The sequence below is a fragment of the Musca autumnalis genome, unplaced genomic scaffold (assembly GCF_047663935.1).
Source record: "Musca autumnalis isolate F117 unplaced genomic scaffold, ASM4766393v1 scaffold_1, whole genome shotgun sequence".
Classification (NCBI taxonomy): domain Eukaryota; kingdom Metazoa; phylum Arthropoda; class Insecta; order Diptera; family Muscidae; genus Musca; species Musca autumnalis.
In genome coordinates this window covers 303,566,223-303,592,023 of record NW_027411644.1, presented here as the reverse complement: position 1 = coordinate 303,592,023, position 25,801 = coordinate 303,566,223, and the positions used below count along the sequence as shown (strand labels likewise).

Here is a 25,801-nt window from a genome sequence, read left to right as displayed (position 1 = left end):
GTGCGTAAGTTATTTCAATCGACAATTTGTCGAGCACCCCGAGAGTGACGAAGAGGAGAGTATTACGTCGCATCAGATCGCTTCCTGCCAACGATGAACCACCGCAATTTACAATTGATGATGTTGCAAATGACATCAGGAACGCTTAATCATCCAAAGCGTTGGGCCCTGGTGGAATCTCCATGGTAATGCTGAAGCAGCTGAATGAGCCGGGAGTGGAGTATCTCACTAAAGTTCTCATCTTGCCGCTAACCACCTTCATTGTTCCCGAAGTCCAATTTCGCTTTTGTCGCCCGTAGCAAAGATCCTTGAGGCCTTAGTACTCTCCTGTATCAGGATTAGCTATCAAGTTGCCGATCAGCAGCACAGCACGACAATAGCGCTGCAGGCCATCTCCAACCAGAGACCGCCGTGTGATAGAACAGTGATGGTGGCGCTTGACTTATCAAAAGCCTTTGACATTGAGTAGACAACCCTCCGGCCAAGTTTGAAATGTTGGATAGTCAACTATATGTGTGAACGCCAGTCGTACGTGGAATTCAGGAACAAGAAGTCCAAACCCCGCACAGTGAAACAGGGTGGGGTGATATCTCCGGAACTGTTTAACCTCTGCCCCTCCTGTATACCGCCCCCTACAGACGGCATCGTGATCGCAACATATGCGGAGGTTGCACGATCTTGGTGTCAGGTACCTTCTCTTCTGACATCTGTGAGAGACTGAACTCCTATTTAACCGATCTTACCACCTTTTTCCAGGCGAGGAATATGTAGATTTCCGCCACAAAATCTACAGCCACTCTGTTCACCACATGGACAGTGCCGTTTGGAAGAGAATTAAATGTCGTGGTCGATGGTAGCAGAATTCCGACCACACACTGTCTCAAAATTTTAGGGGTCACATTCGACACTACTTTCTAGCCGTGCGTGTACGCCACAGCTATCTACGACAAACTGAAAAGTAGGAACAAGGTCCTCAAGTCCCTAGCCGGCAGCACTTGGGGTACAGATAAAGAAACCGTGTTGATCACATATAACGCGATAGGTTGGTCTGTGGTAAGCTATGCGGCTCCAGTTTGGTCCCCGGGATTATGTGAGACAAATTGCAAAAAGTTTTAACCCTGTCAGAATGCCGCCCTAAGGACAGCAATAGGGTGCCTCCTCCTCTTCCGGTAAAGCAATGAGAAGCTTTCGTTGCAGTACTTGCTTGGGTTTTACCGTGAGAGCCATGCCAATCACCATCTGCTGGCTAGGCCCGACACATTCAGGCATATCAGGAAGGATATTCATGCTCTTGAGAGTGAGGACAATATAGGAGAGAACCCCTAGATCAACAGGCATATCAAGCAGGTTTAAATAGTATTCACACGGATGCAGTTGCTAAGACCATAAGCAAATATAGTGTGAATAAAGTCCTCGGAGTACATCCCCCATCTATCGCAGCTGAGGAGCTTCAGCTACCACGACAAACCAGAGTAGTTTTGGCTCAACTAAGCTCGGGATATTTTAGTCGCCTAAATTCTTATTGGCCGGAAATCGACCGCGCCATGCAAGACATCTGCCCAGTATGCGGCATGGGCCCGCACGACACAAAACACCTTTTCAACTGCCCCGCCAGACCTACTCATCTATCTCCAGCGGATCTGTGGTTACATCCCATCGAAGCAGCCACTTTCCTGGAACTGGAGATAGACCCAGAGCCAGATTGAACAGAAGAACGGACATACAAACCCTGAAAATTATGGAAGATTGTTCGCTCAGATTAATCTTCTGTGATTCCCAACGGCGATCATTGGACGATTGTTTACATTTTTTCCTTAGATTTTTCAAATGATCGCTCTAGAAATTAACAGAATGCTATTCTGGAAGAGCAACAGATGATTGTCACTGACATTTTTGATTTGGTTGTATATAATCCTTATATACACTTTTTGAAGAACTTTGATATAAACAAACACAAAGCATGTCCAGGACAACAAATTTCATTAGGAAGCAGTATAACTAACCACCACAACATAAGGAATAATTAAACATCATAACAAGGCAGAAAAGAAAACAAAAGGAGGTAATAAAACTCAAAGACAACAAATGAAAAAAAAAAAAACAAAACCCAAAGATAATTCTATTCTTTTTTACTTTTTACTTTATATTTTAATCTTCTAAAGATCTTCCAGATGATTAATCTGCGATTCTTCCTCGGGATTCGCTTCCTAGACACAGTTACTTTATGTTGGGGATTCGCCGAAGATATTTAGGTGCGCTCTTCCGATTAAATTGATCTTCCCCGCGAATCCCAGATTATCGTTAAACGATTGAAACACTGTCACGACAACAACAACAATACTTCTGACGTCTATATAATACGACAACAACGTTTGGACCAAATCGGTTTATCCTTTCGAGGTTTATCTTACGTAATACCCAGTTTAGTTGGTCCCAGCAGGCTGTTTTGAGCTTTTCTAACATTATCCCAAGAAGTAAAGACGTGCCGCTGAAAAATATGTACTGTCACAATAGGGAAAGCGAATGCAAGTTGTTTCAATAAAAACCAAAGGCATTCGAAGTCCACATTTTGGACCGATTCGGCTGATCCGTTCGAGAGTTATCGTGCGCTTAAGCCACTACACATGATGGTGCCATAGGGGTATTTCAAACCTTTCGGACTATTTTCTCAGGAAGTATAAACTTTCCCTTAAAAAAAGCGTGTACTGTCGTAATGGAGGCAGCGAATACAAGTTTTTGTCAAAAAGAAGCAAAACGATTTTTTTTCAAAAATGTTCGGAAAAATTGTTCGCACGATAACTCTTGAAGAGAGTGACCGATCTGGTCCATACTTTACACATCCTAATATATCTACAAGATATAGATCAGGTTCGAATATGGACTATGTTTGTCCCCCCTTTGGGTACCAATCAGACAAAATTACTGATAAGTTCACTTTAAGACCTGCTCTCGAATCACTTTGATTTTTTGGAGCAACTTGCATTCGCTAATTCAATAACGACGGTAAAAGTTTTTTTAATGGCAAGTCCATACTTCTTGAGAAAACAGCCCGAAAGGTGTAAAAAAACCCTAAGCACGATAACTCTCGAACTAACCAATTAGGTCCAAAATTTGACCTTCCTGATATTTTGTCATACGTTTAGTTCGAAGATAGGCAATACCGCTTCCGGTAGTTCCCCCGAATATTTAAAAAATGCCACTTAAATGTTATGCAAGATATCTCTTGAAAACGATATCTCTTGAACAATTTGGATCTCCTAATATTTTGTCCAAATTTAGTTTTACTTCTAAAATGAAGGTACCATAGGGTACCTCCTCCACAAAAGTTCAACATTGGTGTCTAAATGAAAGTTTCAACTCACATATGCTGAGGGTATATCTCTGTCGGCAAATCCGACTGATTCTTTTTACTTGTTTTTCGGCATGTTGATATTTCCCGGAAAGAGTTCACAAATTCTGAAACACCTCTATTTTTTAGAAAATTGTCTTTCGGTTATTTGTGTTCCGTATTGGTTGTGTTCACAGATGAAGCACTTAATGTCTGATCAAAGGTTTCGAGGGTCGATTTTCGACAAAATGCAATGGTCCAAACTTTACATTGTAATATTTCTTCCAAATCTAGTTTAAGTCTGGAGATGGACCATATTGGTACACTCCTTGGGCTACCTCCAACACAAAAGTTCAAAAGATTTAGTGGAGTCTGATTTTCATAAATATTTGATTCCCCATTATTATAAGTGCATACTTAACTGGCCCATTAAAGAAAATTTTTTCCATAAGCCGAACTAAGAAAATATATCCATTTCTCTGTTTGTTGCTTCGCTTTTTGGAATACCACGTATTTCCATTTCTTTTTCCACCTGTTTGCTACATCGAAGCCTTGTCCTGCCAATTCTACGTGCACCGCCATGTTATCTATATGTATACGCCTTTTTAGCGGGTTCATCATCGGTCATTCCTATAGTATGGGCTAGCCAACGCAATCGTTGCATCTCGATACGTTTATCTATACTGATGTCGTTGTATAGCAGATACATCTCGTGGTTTATATGACGTCGCTATTCACCGTCAACACAGTTTGGTCCATAGATCTTTCAAAGAATTTTTCTCTCAAACACACCAAGCACAGTCTTTTTTGCTTGCCCAAGTATCCAGGCTTCGGAATCATACATCAGCGCAGGTAGTATCAGTGTTTTGTAAAGCGTTATTTTTGTTTGACGAGATATAGTTTTGTTCTTAAACTGCTTACTTAAACCAAAGTAGCATCTGTTGGCCAATATAATTCTACTTTTTATTTCACAACTGATGTTGTTTGTTGTGTTTATGGCGGTACCGAGATGGACGATGTATTTTACTACCTCAACATTATAGGAACCAACTTCCACTGATGGGCCGATCTCTATGGACGCATTGCGCGTCGACACCATCAACTTTGTCTTTTCACCGTTTACCGTCAGACCCACTTTTGGTGATTCTCTTTCGACCTTCTTAAAGGTATCTGTTACTTCTTTTACTGATCGTCCCATGATGTCAATGTCATCAGCATAAACAAGTAACATGTGGCTGTTGCTGTAGATTGTCCCATTTCTTTTGACCTTCGCATCTCGTATAACCTTTTCCAGCAGAATGTTGAATAATTCACACGAGAGGCCGTCTCCTTGTCTGAAACCTGTTTTGATACTAAACTCTTCGGAGAGGTTGTTTCCTATTTTAACTGAGGATCTCGTGTCAGTTGAAGTCATGTTACAAAGCCGAATGAGCTTTGCGGGGATACCAAATTTGGCGATGGCTTGGAATACCTTTGAACGTAGGGGGCTGTCGAAGGCTACTTTAAAATTGACAAAAAGGTGGTAGGTGTCGATCTGCATCCCTTGGGTCTTCTCCAGGATTTGCTGCAGGGTAAATATCTGGTCAATGGTGGATTTGTCAGGTCTAAAGCCGCATTGGTATGGCCCAACTATATGGTTGACCATAGGCTTTAGTCGTTTGCACAGTATCCCAGACACTATCTTGTAGACAATAGGGAGAAGCCTTATGCCCCTATAGTAGAGCATACAGTCTTATTTCCTTTCTTGTGGACAGCGCACAGGATGCTCTGGTTCCAATCGTCGGGTACTCGTTCTTCCTGTCTTATGGTGCTAACTGAATACACCTTATCAGCGTGTCGCCTTGAACAGCTTTTTTTGAACAACTCGTCTGGTAAGCCATCGGCTACCGCTACCTTTTTATTCTTTAGACGGTTTATTGTTGACTTTAGCTCATCTTGGCTGGGCAGTATACATCAATACCATCTTCTGGGATTGAATCTGTGTATCTTCGCTACTATCGGGCAGCAACAGTTTGGAAAAATGTAACTTCCATATCCTGAGCACACTATATGTATCAGTTACCAAATTATCTTGCTGGTCTCTACATGAGGATGTTCCAGTACCAAAATCATCAGATTGATGTTTCACTCTTTGGTAGAACTTTCGGACTTCATTTTGGCTCCTGTACATCTCGATTTTTTCACACTCCCGCTTTTCCATTTCTCTCTTTTTCCTGCGTAAAAAACGTTTCTCCTCTCTCCTTTTCTCCCGATACCTCTCTCGTGCGCTACGCGTTGCTACTGATTGTAGAGTAGCCCTATATGCCGCATTTTTCTCTTCGGTAGCAGTACGACACTCCTGGTCATACCATGGATTCCTTGGTGGAGGTCTTTGGTATCCATGTATGGATTTTGCGGCTGTTTGCATGGAGTGGGCAATATTTTGCCATTGTGCTGATATGTTATCGGGACGAGGAGTGCTTTCATTAAGCAAATGGGCTAATTGAGTGGAATATGCTGAGGCTATCTCTTGTGTTTTCAGCTTACCGATGTCCAACTTCCGCGTTGTATCTGTACGTGCTTTATTTGCAACGTTTAGACGGGTACGTACCTTTGCTGCAACAAGGTAGTGTTCCGAGTCTATGTTTGCACCTCGAAACGATCTTACATTCAGCACGCTCGAGGCATGTCTTCCATCTATCACAACGTGATCAATTTGATTTTTTGTTCTTTGATCTGGCGACAGCCAGGCTGAATTTCCCGACAGGTGGGCCAAAGATATTCTCCTTTCCAATTTTGGCATTAAAATTTCTTAGTATAATTTTAATGTCATGGACAGGGCAACGGTCATAAGTTTCTTCTAAGCGCTCGTAAAATATACCTTTGGTCTGTTCGTCCTTGTCTTCAGTGGGAGCATGAGCGCAAATAAATCTGATGTTGAAGAAATTTGCTCTTAATCGAATTGCAGCGAGTCTTTCATTCACTGGGGTGAAGCAGGAGACCAGGTGTTTTAACCTCCGACCAACTACAAATCCGCAACCAAACTCATGCCTTGTGTCATGGCAGTTATAATACAGTGCGTCACCTTTAGGTGCTGTTGTGACGCCTTTTCCGTTCCATCGTATTTCCTGTATGGCAGTAATGTCGGCCTTGTACTTTTCAAGAACATCTGCCAATGCGTAAACTGCACCTTCTCTATAAAAAGTGCGAACATTCCAGGTGCAGATTCGCAGATCATGGTCCTTAAAACGTTTGCGGGGTTCCTCAACTTTAGAGGGGTTTGTTTTTCATTTCTCTCGTTTTTTCATAGTAGGCTGTTTTTTCTAGGGGAGGGTTACTAACCCGATGCACAAACCCAAGTTTTTAAGGTTCTATATATTCAAAAACTCATGTTCGAGAAGTGGTTCGAAAATTTCACAGATGGTAGTACTTGTCATCTTAATTTCACGAATAATACTTTTTTTTTGTGGACATGCTTACTGACATAATGACCCGAAAGCTCTAATGTTGGTGGGCACTATTAATACCGAGACTGATCCCAAACTTGGAACAAATTCCAAAACTATGTCTGTCCATTCCTAGGTAACTCCTCCACAAAGGTTCAACATTGTAGTGTTTAACTGTAGTTTATGGTCAGTTTGCGGATCGTGTTGATCTAGTCCTTGTAATCTTAATTGTGAACGTTTCGTTTGTTCCCCTCTCTCGTGATTGGACTCTTTTTTATATCCACTAACAAATAAAAACACAACCAAAATACATTTTACAATAACATTTTTTATTTTCTTAAAACAAATTTTAAACATCATATCCTTATTGGTAATTCTCGCTGTCGTCTCAAGGCCCAACATTTTTCCAACACAAATACAATACAACTCACAATATTGCCGACAATTATCACATAAAATGCCAATTGAAAATCTTTAATTCGCAACTTTTTAAACGCCTCCCTCGACGCATTTAAACCTTTCTTTATAATTTCCAAATAAATGCTATGCCGCATTGCACTTTCAAAACCCTGGATAAACCCGAATTGTAAATATTGTAAAAGGTAATAATTGATACGCTCCTCCCAGGGAGCGTAACGTAACCAGACATATGAAATGTGATAGACTTTCGGACAATCCGGTATCATCCATATTTGTTTGGTCAAAGCAAGTTCGAGATTGTCCAGCATAAGGCTACGCCAGCGTTTTACACCAGCTAAATTCCCATTATCCAGAATATCTTGCATTAAATCATATGTCATATTGACATTTAAAATTGTTTTATTGTGCAGCCGGGCAAATAGGGGTGAGGTATCCGGTGTAAATAAATCATCAGCCATTGATATGTAACGAATGACAATCTGCATGCCACTCTCGTCGAATTCTTGTAGGGTTTGTATGTCTTTAAAATACAACGGTTTTATGTGAACCGATGCTAAGCTACATTCAAATATGGCGCCAAATATAACACTGACAAAGCATAACACCCCAACGAACACCTTTTCTGTTTCTATGCTTGGTAGATGATTTAGGTCAACCCGTACCCATAATACCCAGGTATCTTTAAGAATCACCAAATATTGCCATTTCAAAGAATCGATTGGATATTCTCCTCCGTAAATGTTCATTTTAATTGTCAATGTTCGAAACACCATCCACACAAAGGAGGACAAAAATGCCAATCCAATAAAACCAATCCATACATTATAATCGATACCCCATATCGGTAGTAAATAATATGGCACACGTTCCGCCTTTCTCGAATAAATACACAGGCGATCATCGTACATGGCCGCCGAGAATGCAATATCTGTTGTTTGATAATCTTTCACGAAAAATCCGGTGAAGCATATATCGGTTTGTTTGTTAAGTATCATGCCCAGAGCTCCATTAAACGAACCATTCGGTAGACGACCTCTGTAGGGAAGATAGGGAAAATGTTAGGCATTTTTTGTGTAAAAAATATGAAATCTGGTTTAAAAAATTATCGGAAATTACATCCAGCTTGGTCAAACGTGAAATTTCAGAAAGTCTCTCAGACCTAGTTCGGTTGTCTCAGCGAGATCGTAAAGGAAGGTCGTCCTAGAGCTTTAAATCTTCGTTGCTTTTTATGTAGGACAGGAACAGAGAATATGCTCAATCGTTTTATCCATTCCCGTTGAGTGCTATAGGCTTGGGTCTTTTAAAGATCTCAGAAGTCCCCAAAAAGCCCAATAGGCGTGGGGTTTTTAAAGATCTCAGCACTCCCCAAAGAGGCCAATAGGCGTGGGTTTTTAAATACATCTGCAGTCCCCAAAGAGGCCAATAGTCGTGGGTTTTTTAAAGATCTCAGCAGTCCCCAAAGAGGCCAATAGGCGTGGGTTTTTTAAAGATCTCAGCAGTCCCCAAAGAGGCCAATAGACGTGGGTTTTTTAAAGATCTCAGCAGTCCCCAAAGAGGCCAATAGGCGTGGGTTTTTTAAAGATCTCAGCAGTCCCCAAGGAGGCCAAAGGCGTGGCTTTTTTATTTATAAGTCTCAGCAGTCCCCAAAGAGGCCAATAGGCGTGGGTTTTTAAATACCTCAGCAGTCCCAAAGAGGCCAATAGTCGTGGGTTTTTAAATACCTCAGCAGTCCCCAAAGAGGCCAATAGGCGTGGGTTTTTAAATACCTCCGCAGTCCCCAAAGAGGCCAATAGGCGTGGGTTTTTTAAAGATCTCAGCAGTCCCCAAAGAGGCCAATAGGCGTGGGTTTTTATAAAGATCTCAGCAGTCCCCAAAGAGGCCAATAGGCGTGGGTTTTTTAAAGATCTCAGCAGTCCCCAAAGAGGCCAATAGGCGTGGGTTTTTTTTAAAGATCTCAGCAGTCCCCAAAGAGGCCAATAGGCGTGGGTTTTTTTAAAGATCTCAGCAGTCCCCAAAGAGGCCAATAGGCGTGGGTTTTTTTAAAGATCTCAGCAGTCCCCAAAGAGGCCAATAGGCGTGGGTTTTTTTAAAGATCTCAGCAGTCCCCAAAGAGGCCAATAGGCGTGGGTTTTTTTAAAGATCTCAGCAGTCCCCAAAGAGGCCAATGGGCGTGGGTTTTTAAATACCTCAACAGTCCCCATAGAGACCAATAGGCGTGGGTTTTTAGATAGCTCTGCAGCCACCAAAGAGGCCAATAGGCGTGGGTTTTTAAATACTTCAGCGTCCCCAAAGACGCCAATAGGCGTGGGATTGAAAAAACCTCAACAGTCCCCAAAGAGGCCAGCAGGCGTGGGTTTTTAAATACCTCTGCAGTCCCCAAAGAGGCCAACAGGCGTGGGTTTTTAAATACCTCTGCAGTCCCCAAAAAGGCGTAGGTTTTTTTAAGATCTCTGCAATCCCCAAAGAGGCGTAGGTTTTTTAAGATCTCTGCAGTCCCCAAAGAGGCGTAGGTTTTTTAAAGATATCAGCAATGTCCAAAGAGGCAATTGTTCCCAAAGAGGCCAATAGGCGTGAGGTTTTAAATACCTCGGCAGTCCCCAAAGAGGCGTGGATTTGTTTAAAGATATCAGCAATGTCCAAAGAGGCCAATGGGCGTGGCGTTTTTTTAAAGATCTCAGCAGTCCCCAAAGAGGTCAATATGCGTGGGTTTTTAAATACCTCTGCAGTCCCCAAAGAGGCGAAGGTTTTTTTAAAGATATCAGCAATGTCCAAAGAGGCCAATGGGCGTAGGTTTTTTAAAGATCTCAGCAGTCCCCAAGGAGGCCAAAGGCGTGGCTTCTTTATAAATCTCAGCAGTCCCCAAGGAGGCCAAAGGCGTGGCTTTTTTATAAATCTCAGCAGTCCCCAAGGAGACCAAAGGCGTGGTTTTTTTATAAATCTAAGCAGTCCCCAAGGAGGCCAAAGGCGTGGCTTTTTTAAAGATCTCAATAAGCGTGGGCGTTTTTATAGATCTCAGCAGGCCCCAAAGAGGCCAATAGGCGTGGGTTTTTATACATCTCAGCAGGCCCCAAAGAGGCCAATAGGCGTGGGTTTTTATACATCTCAGCAGGCCCTGAAGCAGCCACCAAAGATTTATAGATTTCAGTAGTCCCCAAAGAGGCCAATATTCGGTCCCAGGTAATGACCAAAGCATTATAGCGCTGACTAAGCAGATAGCTATACGCTTTGAATGTTCAATTAGGGCTTCCCTTCACCAGACATTACCAGCGTGTCACATACTGACAAATGGCTTCACCTGGCAAACCGTCGTTTAACTATGGTCAGACCATCTCCCCATCTGCAGACTCTCCATCTGCAGACCGCAAGACTTCATCACCTCTGAATCCCATCAATCACGGGAAACTTAATTAGCTTGACTAACTAACCTTTCTGATTTTTGGCTAGCAGAAAGGACGTTCGGGGACATCATCACTGCTGCAGCCGAAGTGAGACCAAATTTCCCGGAAGAGGCGACGGGAATAGCAAATTGGCGAATTGAGTTTTGTCGAGGCAACTCAATTGGCCCCAGATTCGGGGAGCTGACACTGGACGTTAACAGGTCAGTCGGTGAGCATAAACGGGACAAGTGGCTAAATCATCTGAAGAGTTGCAACATTGGAGTCGGAATAGGTGAATAATGACCAACGGCTAAGTCACGTTTTAACCGTGGAAAAAATTATGTTAGCACCCGTTATGTTGAGCACCCGTGGAGTGATAGGGCTAAGAGAAGAGTACTATGTCGCATAAAATCTCCTCCTTCCGTGGGAACCACCGCAATTATAATGGGTATTTTGCCACCATTGGAAAGTATGATGTTTTTGCCCTGCCTGGGGATCGAACCCGGGCACTACGGTGGCACATAAATGCCATTAGAAAAGCAAAATCTTCCAATGCCTTGGATCCTGACGGAATATCCATTGTAATGCTGAAACAGCTGTGTGAGACGGAAGTTTTGTATCTCACCACAGTTCTCAACCTGTCGCTAGCCACCCACATAGTTCACGAAGTCTGGAAAATTGGCAGGGTGGCCCTGCTACTGAATCCAGACAAAAGGTGTATCGTAAACCGAATAGACTGTAGAAAAAAGACTCTTGTGACTATACTCCTCCCCGGCCTTAGATATTGCTATATTGCCGCCACCATGAGTTCCGTAATCAGCACAGCACTGTAACCACGCTGCACGCAATCTCCGCAGATATTAGTCGATGACACAACCAGAACAACAAGCCATGCCACGACAAAATTGGTAGCGTTCGACTTGCTACCCTCCTACCAAATTTAAAACGTTGACGCCAGTCGTATTCCAAACCATTCAGATGTCATTGAGAATGAATGGGGATGATTGTACAATCTTGGCATTGGGTACCTTTCCTAACGTATTTGTGAAAGACTGGACTTCTATTTTTACCGATCTTAACACCATCATCCGCCCGAGGAATATGGAAATATCTGCCAATAAATCCTCAGCACACGAACTGAACTGAATGTCCTGGCGTATGGTAACAGAATTCTGACCACCAACTACCCCAAGATTCTGGTGGTCACATTAGACAGTATGTTAACTTCATCCGCGCTCAAGCTCAGATGTAGGAACAATGTTCTCAAGTCCCTAGTCGGCATCATTTGTTGAGGTGCAAATGAAGACACCTTGTTGACCACATATAACGAGAGTTTGTAATAAGCTATGATGCGCCAATATGGTCCGCGAATATAAATACGACACCTTGGAATAATCGTTAAGCAATCTAAACTTACTCTAAATTAGTATATAAAAATCACAATTTTTTTATATTTACCCATATGAATCAGCTATGGGCTCCTGTAATACCAGAGTAAAATTTAAATGTTCCTGCAATAGATATGCCACGTTGACATCAACACCACTGTATCCCTTCACCTTCTTCGTTGCCTCTTCATAAATAGGACGAACAAATACCGATTTAAAGAGTAAAACTTTCAAAGGATAACCACGCATATCCATAAATAGTTGATGTTGTGGATCTCGTTCACCATTATATGGAATCAATTGTCCATACACTCCTCTATTAACAGCATCCAAAGCGAAAGGATCAAATATGAAGATATCCTCCTTGGTCAATAAATATATGGGAAATACTAAATGTTCATAGAATGTTGAACGAAAGTAGGGAAGCAAATTATTGACATTCACTCCATCACCACCACCACCATCCATAATAAAAAAGAAACTTCCCACAGCACGACCAAATAAATCAATTGTTAAATTCAATGTCCGCATATCTGTGCAAATTACATAATTATCTCTGTGTATTAAAGGTCTCAAATTCGTAGCCTGTATATTATAGGTTTTTAGGGTTTTTGTTATATCCGCATAACGAAGAAACCATTTGATGTAAGGATTTTCAAGATCTTCCATGGCATGCTGTTGGCGTATTTTCAATTGTAAACGATGCATATACTTTAGCGGCTCCCTTAAACGTTCTCCAATAAATTCCAAGGTTAGCTCATGACTTTGGGTTAATATGGAAATATTTAAAAGTAATATAATAAAGCAAAGAAGTCGAATTGTCTTTGTGTAATTGTTAACTCCCTTTGGCATAGCGACAGATTTTCGGAATTTAGAACAATAAAGACATCCGCTTTTCTGCTTAAACGCTTTTAGTAACAACACGAAACTGACTAAGCATATGAGTGGCACTTTACTACTATTACTGACTCTGATTGAGTGGAGGATACATATTGCAAAAAAATGCAAAATGAGAATAGCAACAGTTGTGTTTAGAAAATATAGCATTAAAGGAGGCAATAGGAGATTTTTGTTGGGAAATTAAATTATTAAAAATTACAGATGGAGTTACGATGGTTTATTACATTTCGAAGCTTAATACAACGTTCATCATCAAGTCGTTTCCAAAGGAAAAATATTGTTACGGAAATAAGGTGTAACTAAGCCCTTGTAGGCGTTATTTTATTCCCTGATACCATATGTACCAAATAAAACGAGGGTTCGTATTAGATTACGATTCTACAATGCTTTATTGACGCTATTCATACAAGACATTATTTTGTTACTAAGCACACAGCTTAACTCTAGTAAGCACAAAGCTTTACTCTATTTAGTTTACTTATTTACTCTTTAGATTACACTGACGGGTTTAAGTCGCTGTCTGAATTACTACGCAATCGCCCATCCGCTATGCTCTCGCATTTATACTCGTTTGCGTATGCATATGCTGTTCTGGCATCTTTCATCTGGGAGGTTCTTCAATGATCAAACGAGATCCAGATGCACTGAACCATTTTTCCTAAAAATTTCAGAGAATGTACTGGGATGACCCCTGGTGAAATAAAGCTACATATTTTGTTTAATTTCGGAGGGGCTACCTCCCCTATGCCCTATTTTTTAAAACGCAATTTTTGAAAAGCTTACGAAAGTATCGTTTTGAAGATAAATTTGCGAGGCAACGGTGGTTAAAAGTACGACCCTAGGTACTTATTTAGGCCATAAATACCCGACCATGCCTTCTTTAATAACTTATATCTCTGAAACTACTGAACCGATTTTCCTGAAAATGTCAGAGATTGTAAAGGAAGGAGGAGGGGTCGGGCACCTCTCCTAGGTCCTATTTTTGAAAAACGCTATTTTTGTAAATCTTGCGAATGTATCGGTTTGAAAATTATTTTGTACCCTAGGTCCTCATTTTGGACCTAAAGACCCGCCCATGCCTTTTTTTAAATATGTTATATCTTCAAAACATCTGGGCCGATTTCATGTAATTTTCAGATTATGTACATGGGTCCCCTGGTGAATATAAGCTGTATAGTTTGTTGAATTTCGGCGGAGTGAGATTTGAAAATTAATTCGATAGACAATGGTGGTTGTATCTCGGCCCTTAAGTTGCCACTCGACATTCTGGAGGGAATACGATAAGTCCTCGAAGTCTCTCCAAAAGCAGCAAATACAGCGCCTCGCTTTGGGGCGACAATAACCCTCTGATGCTAGAGGTAAGGTCATCATGGGCCTGAGATGTACAGAGCTGGACGAGCAAATGTAGATCTCCACACTTCCACAGTGAACGAAGACGGTGTTAAGAGGATAAGAAGAGATTGTGACAGACATCACCACTGTGGCACCCTCTTGGCTCTGATCACCTTCCTATCATCGTCTCCTTTAACAGACCACCCGAGTTCATAAACTCCGACCCCCGTATTTTTCTGAACCATGGGAATGATGAGTGGCAAGAGTTCACAGAATTTACCAATGACCGCTTCAGATGATCCTACGAGCGTAAGGCGATATTGAATCAGTTCGCCACACATCACCATTGCGGCACCAAAGCATTTGTACACTAAGGTGGCAGACGCTGGCCAAAACAGGGATTTTGTGTGGTTCCGGGTAAATCCGGTACAAGAGACCCCGCTTGACACTAGAAGTTAAAAGGTTGGTCGGTGAGTATAAACGAAACATGTGGTTAAATAATCAGAAGAGTTGCAACATTGAATGCGGAATGAGTGAATTGTTGGCAACGGTTAAGTCACTCTCGAACCCTGGAAAGAAGGAAGGTAGAACCTCAGTCACGTTTGGCGACGTTACGCTGCCTGATACAAAGAGGTGTGCACGATATTTCAATTGACAGATTGGCAAGCAAGAGAAGAGTACCACGTCCCATTACATCTCTTCCTGCTGAGGATGAACCACCGTAATTTACAATGGATGATATTACGAATGTCATCAGGAACGCTAAAGCATCCATAGCGTTGGGCCCTGATGGAATCTCCATGATAATGCTGAAACAGTTGGCTGAGCCAAGAGTCAAGTATCTCACTAAAGTTTTCAAGCTGTCGCCAGCCACCCATATCATTCTCGAACCGTGGGCAGGGTTGTCCCGCTACTGAAGCCAAGGCATGGATGCCAGCAAAGGCGAATTGTACAGACCGATTTCGCTTCTGTCGCCAGTAGCAAAGACTGTTGAGGCATTACTCCTATCCAGCGTCAGAAGTAGCTATCCTGTTGCCGATTATCAACATGGGTTCCGCAAGCAGTACAACAGCGATGTACGCCACCATAGCAAGCCGTGTGATAAAACAGTGATGGTGGTGTTTGACTTATCAAAAGCCTTTGATATTGGCAGGCACTCCCCGCTGTTTGAGGACATTGAGCAGGCAATCCTCCGGCCAATTTTGAAACGTTGGATAATCAATCATACATATGTGTAGACTCCAGTTGTACGTGGAATTCAGGAACAAGGCGTCCAAGCCTCGTAGAGTTAAACAAGGAGTTCCCCACGGTGGGGTAATATCTCCGGAACTGTATTCTCCTGTATTCCACCCCCTTCAGACGGCATTGAAATCGTTACATAAGCGGATCACGGTACGATCTTGTTGCCAGGTACCTTCCATGATGTCATTTGTAAAAGGCTGAACTCATATTTGACGTATCTTTACACATTTTGTCCCCGCGAGAAATATGCAAATATCCGCCACTAAATTTACGGCCACTCTGTCCACCACATGGACGGGGCAGAGGTGAGAGCAGAGTTTAATGTCTTTGTCGATGGTAGCAGAATTTCGACCACAAACTACCCCAAAATTCTATGGGTAACATTCGACAGCATCTTCATGTCGTTCGTGCATGCCACAGCTATCTGCGACAAACTGAGATGTAGGAATAAGGTTCTCAAGTCCATAGCCGACAGCACTTGGGGTGCAAATAAAGAAACCGTGAACTATGGTAAGCTCTGCGGCGCCAGTATGGCCCCTGAATATAAGTGCAACGCGATGGAAAAATATTTAAACCTGCCAGAATGCCGCCCTGAGAACTGCAACAGGGTGTCTTCATTGAACCATCTACATGAGGAGAGAAAATTCTTCAAGATTCGTTGCAGTACTGCAGGGGTGTTACCGTGAGAGCCATCCTAATAAACATATGGTGGATAGGACCCCCACCCGGGCATGTCAGGAGGGATTTTCATGATCTAGAAAGAGAGGTCCAAGGGAGAGCCTCTAGATTAGTCGTGCCCTTCAGCAGGTTTAAATAGCATTAACACGGATGCAGTCACCGATGCCGCAAACAACTATCGCTTGAATGCGTTCCTCGCAGAACATCTAACACAGCTAAGGAACGTCAGCTGCCACGACAAACTAGAAAGACGAACACGAACAAGCTGAAGAGCAACAGCTACCAAGGCAAACGAGAGTCGTGTTGGTACAAATAAAATCTCGTTGGTGCAGCCGCCTCAATTCTTACTGGGCCAAGATTGATGGCACGCAGAATATCTGCACAGCATGCCGCACCTTTTTAACTGGCGCACCTTTTTAACTGCTGGAGGCAGAGCCAAATAAATAAAATTAAGACATACACCTACATGTAGAAGCTGCTACATCAACAACAAACCAGAAAAGTTTTGGCTCAACTACGCTTGGGATCGTGCTGCCGTCTGAATTCCTATAGGATGACACCATGCAACAACATCTGCCCAGCTTGCAGCACAGTACACACTGCACCATTTGAACTGTCCTGCCAAACCTACTCAATTAACTCCAGTAAATCTGTGGTGCTTACACCTGAGAAGTTTTTGCAGATTCTAAAACTACAATGCTCATAGATGAGAAATATCAAGAAACAAAAAAAAATCGCCGGAGGGATTTTCAAATAAATCGCGATTTAAGTTCACATTTTTAGGGGTTCTTTATGTTTTCACGATTTTGTTTGGAAAACGCGAGTCCTATGTAAATGGGCCTAAAAAAATATTGCAGCTGTGAAAATTCTCCACAAGATTGACCTTTATGATATTTTCGTAGGGGACAAGTCTCCTTATAAAACAATGTTATGACTGCAATTTCCCAACTAAACCTATATATATCTAAAATGGTACAACCTAAGAAAAAATAAATCAGCCAATCTTCTAGAGAATTTTCGCAGCTACAAAATTTTCTTTAGTCCCATTTTATCATGACTTGCGGTTTTCAAGCAAAATCTTGAAGATTTAAGATAAAAACCTAAAAATTTGAACTGAACCTCTATATCTCAGGAATGGAAAAACCTACGAAAAAACCTAAAGGTCAGTATTGTAGAGAATTTTCACAGCTACAACATTTTCTTTAGTCCCATTCCGATAGGACCTGCGGTTTCCAAGCAAAATCGTGAAAACATAAAAAAACCTTAAAATGTGGATTTTAACCGCGATTTATTTAAAAATCCCTACAGCAGATACAGTCAGTGCATTGTCTCAATTTGAACTTCTATATCTCAAAAACGGTAAAACCTACGAAAATATCAGGGAGGTCAATCTTGTGGAGAATTTTCACAGCTACAACATTTTACATAGGACTCGCGGTTTCCAAGCAAAATCGTGAAAACCTAAGGAACCCCTAAAAATATGAACTTAAATCGCGATTTATTTGAAAATCCCTCCGGCGATTTTTTTTTCTTGATATTTCTATGAGTATTGTACTTTCAGAATCAGCAAAAACTTCCCAGGTGTAAGCTCCTTTCATTTAAATTTGGTTAAGGCACACCGTGTAAACCATTGGCACATGTTAAGGCACCCTATTGTTCATACATTGTAATTCGCTGATACATTTAAATTATAGTATTAAATAGTGCGAAAAATTATAAGGGGCGTGTAAACAATGTTTATGACTGCATGCACTTGGAGCTCTCTAAGTTGGCGCTTTTGTATATGAATTTTAAGGGCTAGCGCAAAACAGTGGAAATGAAGGAATATTTTAGTCAACATTTTGAAAAAAGTGGAATTGAAATTAGGCTTTAAACATACATATATAGAAATGAACACCGCAGAAGGAACAATGACTTCTCTTCATAGAGAGCATCACGATTATGCTTAATGATGTCGGAGTTGGTTTAAATAGTTAGGTTAGGCAGTCGATTGGCAACATTACGCTTGAGATTTACTCCCCACTGAAATCGCTAACTTCTGTTTGAAAGACGAGCATTGAGTAGCAGCATTGAACCACGGTAATGGTGTTTTAAATTTTTTTTATATATATTGTTCAAACAATCAAGACCGCGTTGTAATACAATGGTTAGCATCCTTAACATTCTTTCACATTAAATTATAAATCTTCAATATATATCTACGTACAGTATAAGCAAACCTACAAAGCATTAGGAATATAAAGTTTCTCATTTTTGCGGAAAATGTTCATTGTCCCACTGTAACATCATTTTCGATTTCATGTCATTTCATTAACTACTCTATTTGTTTGCGCTTTTGTGACAACATTTATTGTTATTAATTATCCCATAATAGAACACTTGACATTCCTTACAGTTATTTTGCATGATATACAAAAAAATATCCATTTTGTTTTGCTTTATTGTCTGTCCTCTATGTACTTTGGTTTGTTGAACTTCGTCCTGCCTGGGTATATAGTGCACGTATTGCAACAACTTATCACCGGGTCACAATCAGAGTTTGTGTACTCGTATCACAAACACCGTCGTGACTGCACTTCATAAACATCATTTCATCGTGTGTTTTCGTTGTTTACAGCCAAATATTTATAGTATTTTATAGTGGTTATTCAAGTTGTTTACATTGTTTATTATTTTATCGTTTTATTTAACACTTTATTAGCTTGGAGAGCAAAGCGAATGGAGTTGGAGAGAGTTGGTTGAAAATAAATTTGTTTTAAAAATAGGGTTGAGTGCATCAGAAGCAGCTACCGCGCGGCTTTTTTTTTCTTAATGTGAAGTTTTAAGAAGCTAGGGTTGATGTTAAAAACGTTGACCCATATTAACATAGTGATCAAAATTCCCGAATACCGTAGAGGATGGCTATGTATGTCCATCATGTCCATCCGTCTGTCTGACTGGAGCGCACGATAACTCTCGAAGGTAGTATCGGATTTGGTCCATACTGTGCACACTGTAATATTTTACCAGACATAGAACAGGTACGAATATGCTTCATATCGGTTGTTGCTGTTGTTGTAACAGTGTTTGTTATTATGTTTGTATGTTCGTTCTTCTGTTCAATCTGGCTCTGGGTCTATCTCCAGTTCCAGGAAAGTGGCTGCTTCGATGGGATGTGACCACAGATCCACTGGAGTTAGATGGGTAGGTTTGGCGGGGCAGTTGAAAAGGTGTTTTGTGTCGTGCGGGCCTAGGCCGCATATTGGGCAGATGTCTTGCACGGCGCGGTCGATTTCCGCCCAATAATAATTTAGGAGACTGCAATATCCCGAGCGTAGTTGAGCCAAAACTACTCTAGTTTGTCGTGGCAGCTGACGCTCCTCAGCTGCAATAGATGGGGGATGTATTTCGAGGACTTTATTCACACTATAATTGCTTAAGGCCTTGGCAACTGCATCCCTGTGAATACTATTTAAACCTGCTCGATACGCTTGTTGATCTAGTTGTTCTCTCCTGTATCGTTGGACCTCTACCTCTAGAGCATGTATATCCTTCCTGATCTGCCTGTATGTGCCGGGCCTATCCACAAGATGGTGATTGGGATGGCTCACACGGTAACATCCAAGCAGGTACTGCAACGAAAGAATCTCATTGTGTTGCTTTACTGGAATAATCTTTGCCTCCTCATGTGGATGGTCCACTGAAGATTTGTTGCTGTCGCTGTTCTCAGGGCGGCATTCTGGCAAGTTTGAATCTTTTTCCAATTCGTATCACATAATCTCGGGGACCAGACTGGCGCCGCATAGCTTACCACAGACCGACCTATCGCATTGTATGTGGTCAACAAGGTTTCTTTATCTGCACCCCAAGTGCTGCCGGCTAGGGACCTTGTTCCTACTTTTTAGTTTGTCGCAGATAGCCTTGGCGTACGCGCACGACGTGAAAGTAGTGTCGAATGTGACCCCTTAAATTTTGGGGCAGTTTGTGGTCGGAATTCTGCTACCGTCTACCACGACATTCAATTCTCTTCCAAACTGCGCTGCACATGTGTTGAACAGAGTGGCTGTAGATTTTGTGGGGGAAATCTGCATATTCCTCGAATGGAAAAAGGTGGTAAGATCAGTTAAATAGTTGTTCAGTCTCTCACAGATGTCATCAGGATAGGTACCCGACGCCAGGATCGTGCAATCATCCGCATACGTCACGATCTCAATGCCGTCTGGAGGGGGTGGAATACAGGAGAGGTCGAGGTTAAACAGTTCCGGAGATATCACCCACCTTGGGAAACTCCCTGTTTCACTCTACGGGGTTTGGACTTCTTGTTCCTGAATTCCACATACGACAGACGTCCACACATATAATTGACTATCCAACGTTTCAAGCTTGGCCGGAGGGTTGTCTGCTCAATGTCCTCAAACAGCGTGGAGTGCCTGACTGTATCAAAGGCTTTTGATAAGTCAAGCGCTACCATCACTGTTCTATCGCACGGCCGTCTCTGGTTGAGTCCTTGACAAATATGTGTGGTAATGGCGTGCAGAGCAGTTGTCATGCTGTGCTGCTTACGGAATCCATGCTGATGATCGGCAACTCGATAGCTATTTCTGATACTGGGGATGACTAAGGCCTCAAGGGTCTTTGTAACGGGCGACAAAAGCGAAATCGGCCTGTACGATTCACTTTTGCTGGCATCCTTGCCGGGCTTCCGTAGTGGGACCACCCTGCCCATTTTCCAGACTTCGGGAACAATGAGGGTGGATAGCGATAAGTTGAGAACTTTAGTGAGATACTCCACTCCCGGCTCATCCAGCTGCTTCAGCATTACCATGGAGATTCCATCAGGGCCCAACGCTTTGGATGATTTAGCGTTCCTGATGGCAACATCATCCATTGTAAACTGTGGTGGTTCCTCCTCGGCAGGAAGAGATCTGATGCGACGTAATACTCTTCTCTTCGCCCTGTCACTCTCGGGGTGCTCGACAAACTGTCGATTGAAATAACTTGCGCACCTCTTCGGGTCAGTCAACGTAACGCCGCCAAACGTGACTGAGGTCCTATCTTCCCTTCTTCCAGGGTTCGAGAGTTACTTAACCGTTGCCCACAATTCACCTATACCGGCTCCAATGTTGCAACTCTTCAGATGATTTAACCACTTGTTCCGCTTATGCTCGCCGACCAGCCTGTTAGCTTCCAGTGTCAGGTCCCTGACTCTGGGGTCATTGGGGTTGGTTCGGCGAAGCTCATCACGCTCATTTGCTAATCCCGTCGCCTCTGCTGGGAAGTTTGGTCTTACTTAGGGTATTCGACCAGCAGGGATATGACGAGCAGCTGCAGCAGTGATGATGTCTCGGAACGTCCTTTTCGCTACCCGAACATCAGAAGGATTGGGCAATTCTCTGAAGCGGTGGTTGGTGAAATCTCTGAAACCCGGCCAATCAGCTTTCTTATGATTGACGAATGTGCGGCGTTCAGAGGTAATGAAATCGGGTGGTCTGCTAATGGAGACAATTATGGTAACGTCATTTGTCAGACCAGGTGACACGATGGTTATGTCTGGCGAGCTGTGACACTCTCCTCTAATTCTGGTAGGGGCGTCCTCATTGACCGTGCAAAACGTAGAGCTGTCAATCTGCTCAGCCAGCGCTGTACCTCTCTGGTCGTTTCCGAGGGCCGAATGCCACATCTCATGATGCGCATTAAATTCCCCCAAGACCAGACGATTATGACCTTCCAAAAGCGGGCTAATGTTAGGCACGTAATCTGAGATACAGCTATTTCTCGGCGGGATGTATACGTTCAGCAACTCTATCTCGGCAGTTCCACACCTGACTGCTACCCCATACATTCCATGTACGGGACATTAGAGAGAGGCTCAAGCGAGATGGGTCTGTATTCAACAGACTGGTGCAATAGGAAAGCTAATCCCCCACCTCCACTTCTGGTGCGATCTTTCCTTAGCACATTGTAACCATCACAATGTTGTAAGCTACACTTGTTGTTGAGCTTGGTTTCTTGCACCGCAGCGACCTTGATGTTCTTCCGACTCATGAAATATAATATTTCCTCGATCTTACCTCGGAGTCCATTGCAATTAAATTGGAAAAAGGATGCATTCTCTGGTCTACTACTTGGGTTACCTCCCCAAAAAAATTTCAAACATTACAGCTAAATTGCAGTATCGGATCTTTTTTAAATTTTTTGTTGTCCTCGCAGCCTCTTACAATTTTCTTTTCTTTCAAATGACTGATGATCACGAAAACTTATGAATTTAGTAACCGCTTTGCCGAAACTTTTCAAATCTTAATATTTCTTCTAAACGTGCATCCAAGAAAATCTATATTATCGGATAAATCTTCGAATAACTCCCTCATAAAAGTCCAGTTTAGGAGCTGTTCGAGATACGTTTGCAAATTTTTACCGTATGTACTCTTTGCGGTCCTGTTTAAAGAGATATAATGCTTTTCGTGCGCAATTCCATGCTTCCTAACATAATGGCCGAAAAGCTCTAAAAGATCCTACAATGACCAACAAATGTGTCTAATGGAAACGACAACTATCGAAAGGAGTGATTGGCATTGGCCCAACCTTTGCACATCATAATATTTCCATCTTACATCACTTAAATCAATTTCGAATATCAACTATATTCCGTCAAACCTTCATGTAACTCCCACACAAAATTTCAAAATTTTTCAAAATGTGCCGCTTTTAGACACATTTCTAGGATCCGGTAGTCCACGCGGCTCATATTACGACAGTATAATTGGGTAAGTCCTTACTGACTGAGACATTTACTCTAAAGCTGTAAAACCTTTCGGCCACAAATGGCTCTTAAAGGGAGTCCTAAATTTGGTCCAATTGGTCTTTGCACACTGTAATCATTCTTCCAAACTTACATCAAATTCCAAATATCGGCCCTCATCTTCCGGTACCTCTCCCACAAAGTTCGCGGATTTGCTTCTTTTCATTATGTCGCAGGTTGAGGTTACATCTGTGTCGGCAAAGACTAATGGTACTTGTTTACTTGTTACTTTTAAAATAAGGATCTGTACATAGTACTTGCAGGTCCCGTCATATGCTGAGGATATTTTCCTGTCGACTGATTCTTTTAACTCATCTTTATTAAAATATTCCCCTCTTTCTCCTCTTTCTTTACAGATGCGTTTTTACGCTTCACTCGTCAAATATTTATGTCAGACTCCGAAGAAGATTCTGATCAACAGAACTGCAAAAATCCTAAAACTACGGCTTCCACATCAAATGAAGATGATGGCTACCAACAACAACAGAGCAATAAGAAGAAAGTAAATGGTGCCAACAAAACTGCAAATGACGGCAACTCGGAAAAATGGAAACCTTTACGCAAATCCCAAAAACCTAAAACATCGGCAGCACTAAATGTGATCAATGCAACTGAAACAATACTACCTCAACCAAATTCTCCAACTAATGAATATTTTGATGAACCACAAAGCTCAAGCCTAAATCACAACAATAGTCGTATTAATAGTTGTAGCAGTAGTAGTGGTGGTGGTGGTACAGACAATGAAAACAACAATAGCAATCCCTATGATGACACAATGCAAAGCTCCATTTCCGGTGGCCACAAATCTCCCAAGAAAAGACCCTGTGAGGATGATGATCAAACAACTACACATATGATGGCAGCAGCAGCAGCAGTGCCATCAACATCTTCATCATCATTGTCCTTGTCGGCAGCATCATCTTCCTCGTATACCTTGCAAAAACCAGACTTTGATTATAGTGACTATAATGCTCAGGAAACAACATCCAACTTTACATCGTCATCACCTTTAAAGAAACGCAAGATATCCCTTAATGATTACATCCATGTAAGGCGCAATAGCAATAATCTCACAGAAGTCGAAGAAAATAACAATGAAACAAACAATAATGATATTTTTGGTTTGGTTGAGAATAATTTTCTAAACGGCAATGCCGAAGAAGAGCTAGAAGACTATCATCAGTCTCAACAACACACAACACCTCAAAGACCAACCAACAGCCTAAATAACAGCAACAATAATATGTCAATATTTTTAAACAACAGCAGTAACATGAATAGCTCTTATCTCTTTACACCTGATAGTGGTGTCAGTTTAAATAACTCCTTGACCACACCCAGTTCCATTGAACACAACAACAATGAGTTGAGGGGAGTTGCCTCAACATCTCGTTTTCTTATGGCTCATCGCCTATCACCTTGCCTAGAAGAAGAAGACAACCTCCACCACAATGAAGACAACAACAACAACCCGGAAGATAACTGTCCAGATGGCAATGAGGAGGATGAAGGTGTGGTTACATTACAAATTCAAAGATATCAACAAAAATTGTCACGTTATGAACAAAAGCTGGCCAGGGTTCGTCGTAATTATCGCAAACAATTTGTTGATGATTCTGAAAGTGAATAAAAATTAAATCTGTAGTTCCATAATTGTCACATACATACATAGTTAAGCCACGTACAACCACCACCACCATCACTCCCGTAAAATAGCATTCGTAAAGAACACTAGGAGACTTAAAAGAAATAAGACTTGCACAGTAGTGTGTCCCAGAAAAAATTGCAGTTTAATTTTTTAATGTCAGGATAAAAACATAAACAATAAAAGTCCCTCTCCTCGTTTTCTTTCCATTGGCCCTTTGTTGATCTGTTAATAATTTCGAATATTTCAACCTTATTTATATCATTAATAATAATAGTGCACAAAATTATCTCTCTTAAAACATGAATCATCCATTTTTTTTTTGGCTAGGATACTTCAATAATAGATACATACATACATTATATGTGAATAAATTGAAATAAAATCATAAGATACAACGCGTTGTTTTATTATTAACAAATGTGCGATACAAAGGTAATGTAGAACTGCCAGTGGATTTGTGGTGCCTAATTCGAGTATTCGAAATCGAGTGTGTTTTTATTCGAAAAGAAATTTCGATACAATCATACTGGTTATATGATAGGTTAAATGTCAACATAGCTAACATAGTGCAGTTTATCCGGCTGAGAAATATGAAAATATGCGCCATTAAATATACTGCACTGCACAATGTTCACCACATGGACTGCTGAACAGAGGATCCTCCTGAAAATATTGATCTATTGTGTCCTGTTTCTATCTGCTAAGAACATCGAGGCCGTACGTAGCAACACTTGATTGCGCTATATTAACAAATTTAACTTAAAGAGTTACCCCCTACTTAAAAAATCTAAAAGAAATAACTGGCTTATTTTGAAGTACAGGCAATATTATGGAGTATGCCACAAAAAATTCCAAGTCGATATGACCATCAAAATGAAGGCATTTTTGAAGTCGGTGCCAACGATATCTTGAAAACGAATGGACTGATCTTCATTTATTTCGGTGAGCTTTTTGATACATAACAAGTAAAACAGCGTCAGTCGGCTTTGCCGAATGAGATATATGTACCCTCAGCCAATGTGAATTGAATCTTTTCAGAATTTTGTGGCTCTTTTTGGACATATGACCTTGCCGAAAAATGTGGATTAGGATTAAAGTTCAAAGATGTTCAAAAGTGAAGGAATGGACCGACATAGCCCATTAAGGAAGTGGATCTTTTTTTGGGACTCAAAATGAACAGAATCGGTATACATTTTTAAATTTCGAACAGACCCTACACTGCACTTGGACACAAATGTTGAAAGGAAAGGAGCAATATGGGCTATTTTAGAAGTTAAACTAA

General features: G+C 41.6%; 2 protein-coding genes across 8 annotated transcripts in view; one reads left to right on the top strand and one right to left on the bottom strand.

The window, feature by feature from the left end:
* The window catches only part of LOC141389846 (uncharacterized), a 113,164-nt gene extending 88,253 nt beyond the window's left edge, over positions 1-24,911 (top strand). For all 7 annotated transcript variants that reach the window (XM_073962018.1, XM_073962012.1, XM_073962013.1 and 4 more), the window contains exon 9: positions 23,225-24,911. In XM_073962018.1, coding sequence (XP_073818119.1) covers positions 23,225-24,501 — 1,277 coding nt within the window. In that variant the 3' untranslated portion in view covers positions 24,502-24,911. The remainder of the gene's footprint in view (positions 1-23,224) is intronic.
* On the bottom strand, positions 7,062-12,862 carry LOC141391401 (uncharacterized). Its single transcript, XM_073964303.1, has 2 exons — positions 12,009-12,862; positions 7,062-8,208 (listed from the first exon to the last, which is right to left on the bottom strand). Exons 1-2 carry the CDS (start codon positions 12,788-12,790, stop codon positions 7,110-7,112), a joined length of 1,881 nt encoding a protein of 626 aa, XP_073820404.1. The 5' UTR covers positions 12,791-12,862; the 3' UTR covers positions 7,062-7,109.
* Positions 24,912-25,801: the final 890 nt, after the last annotated feature.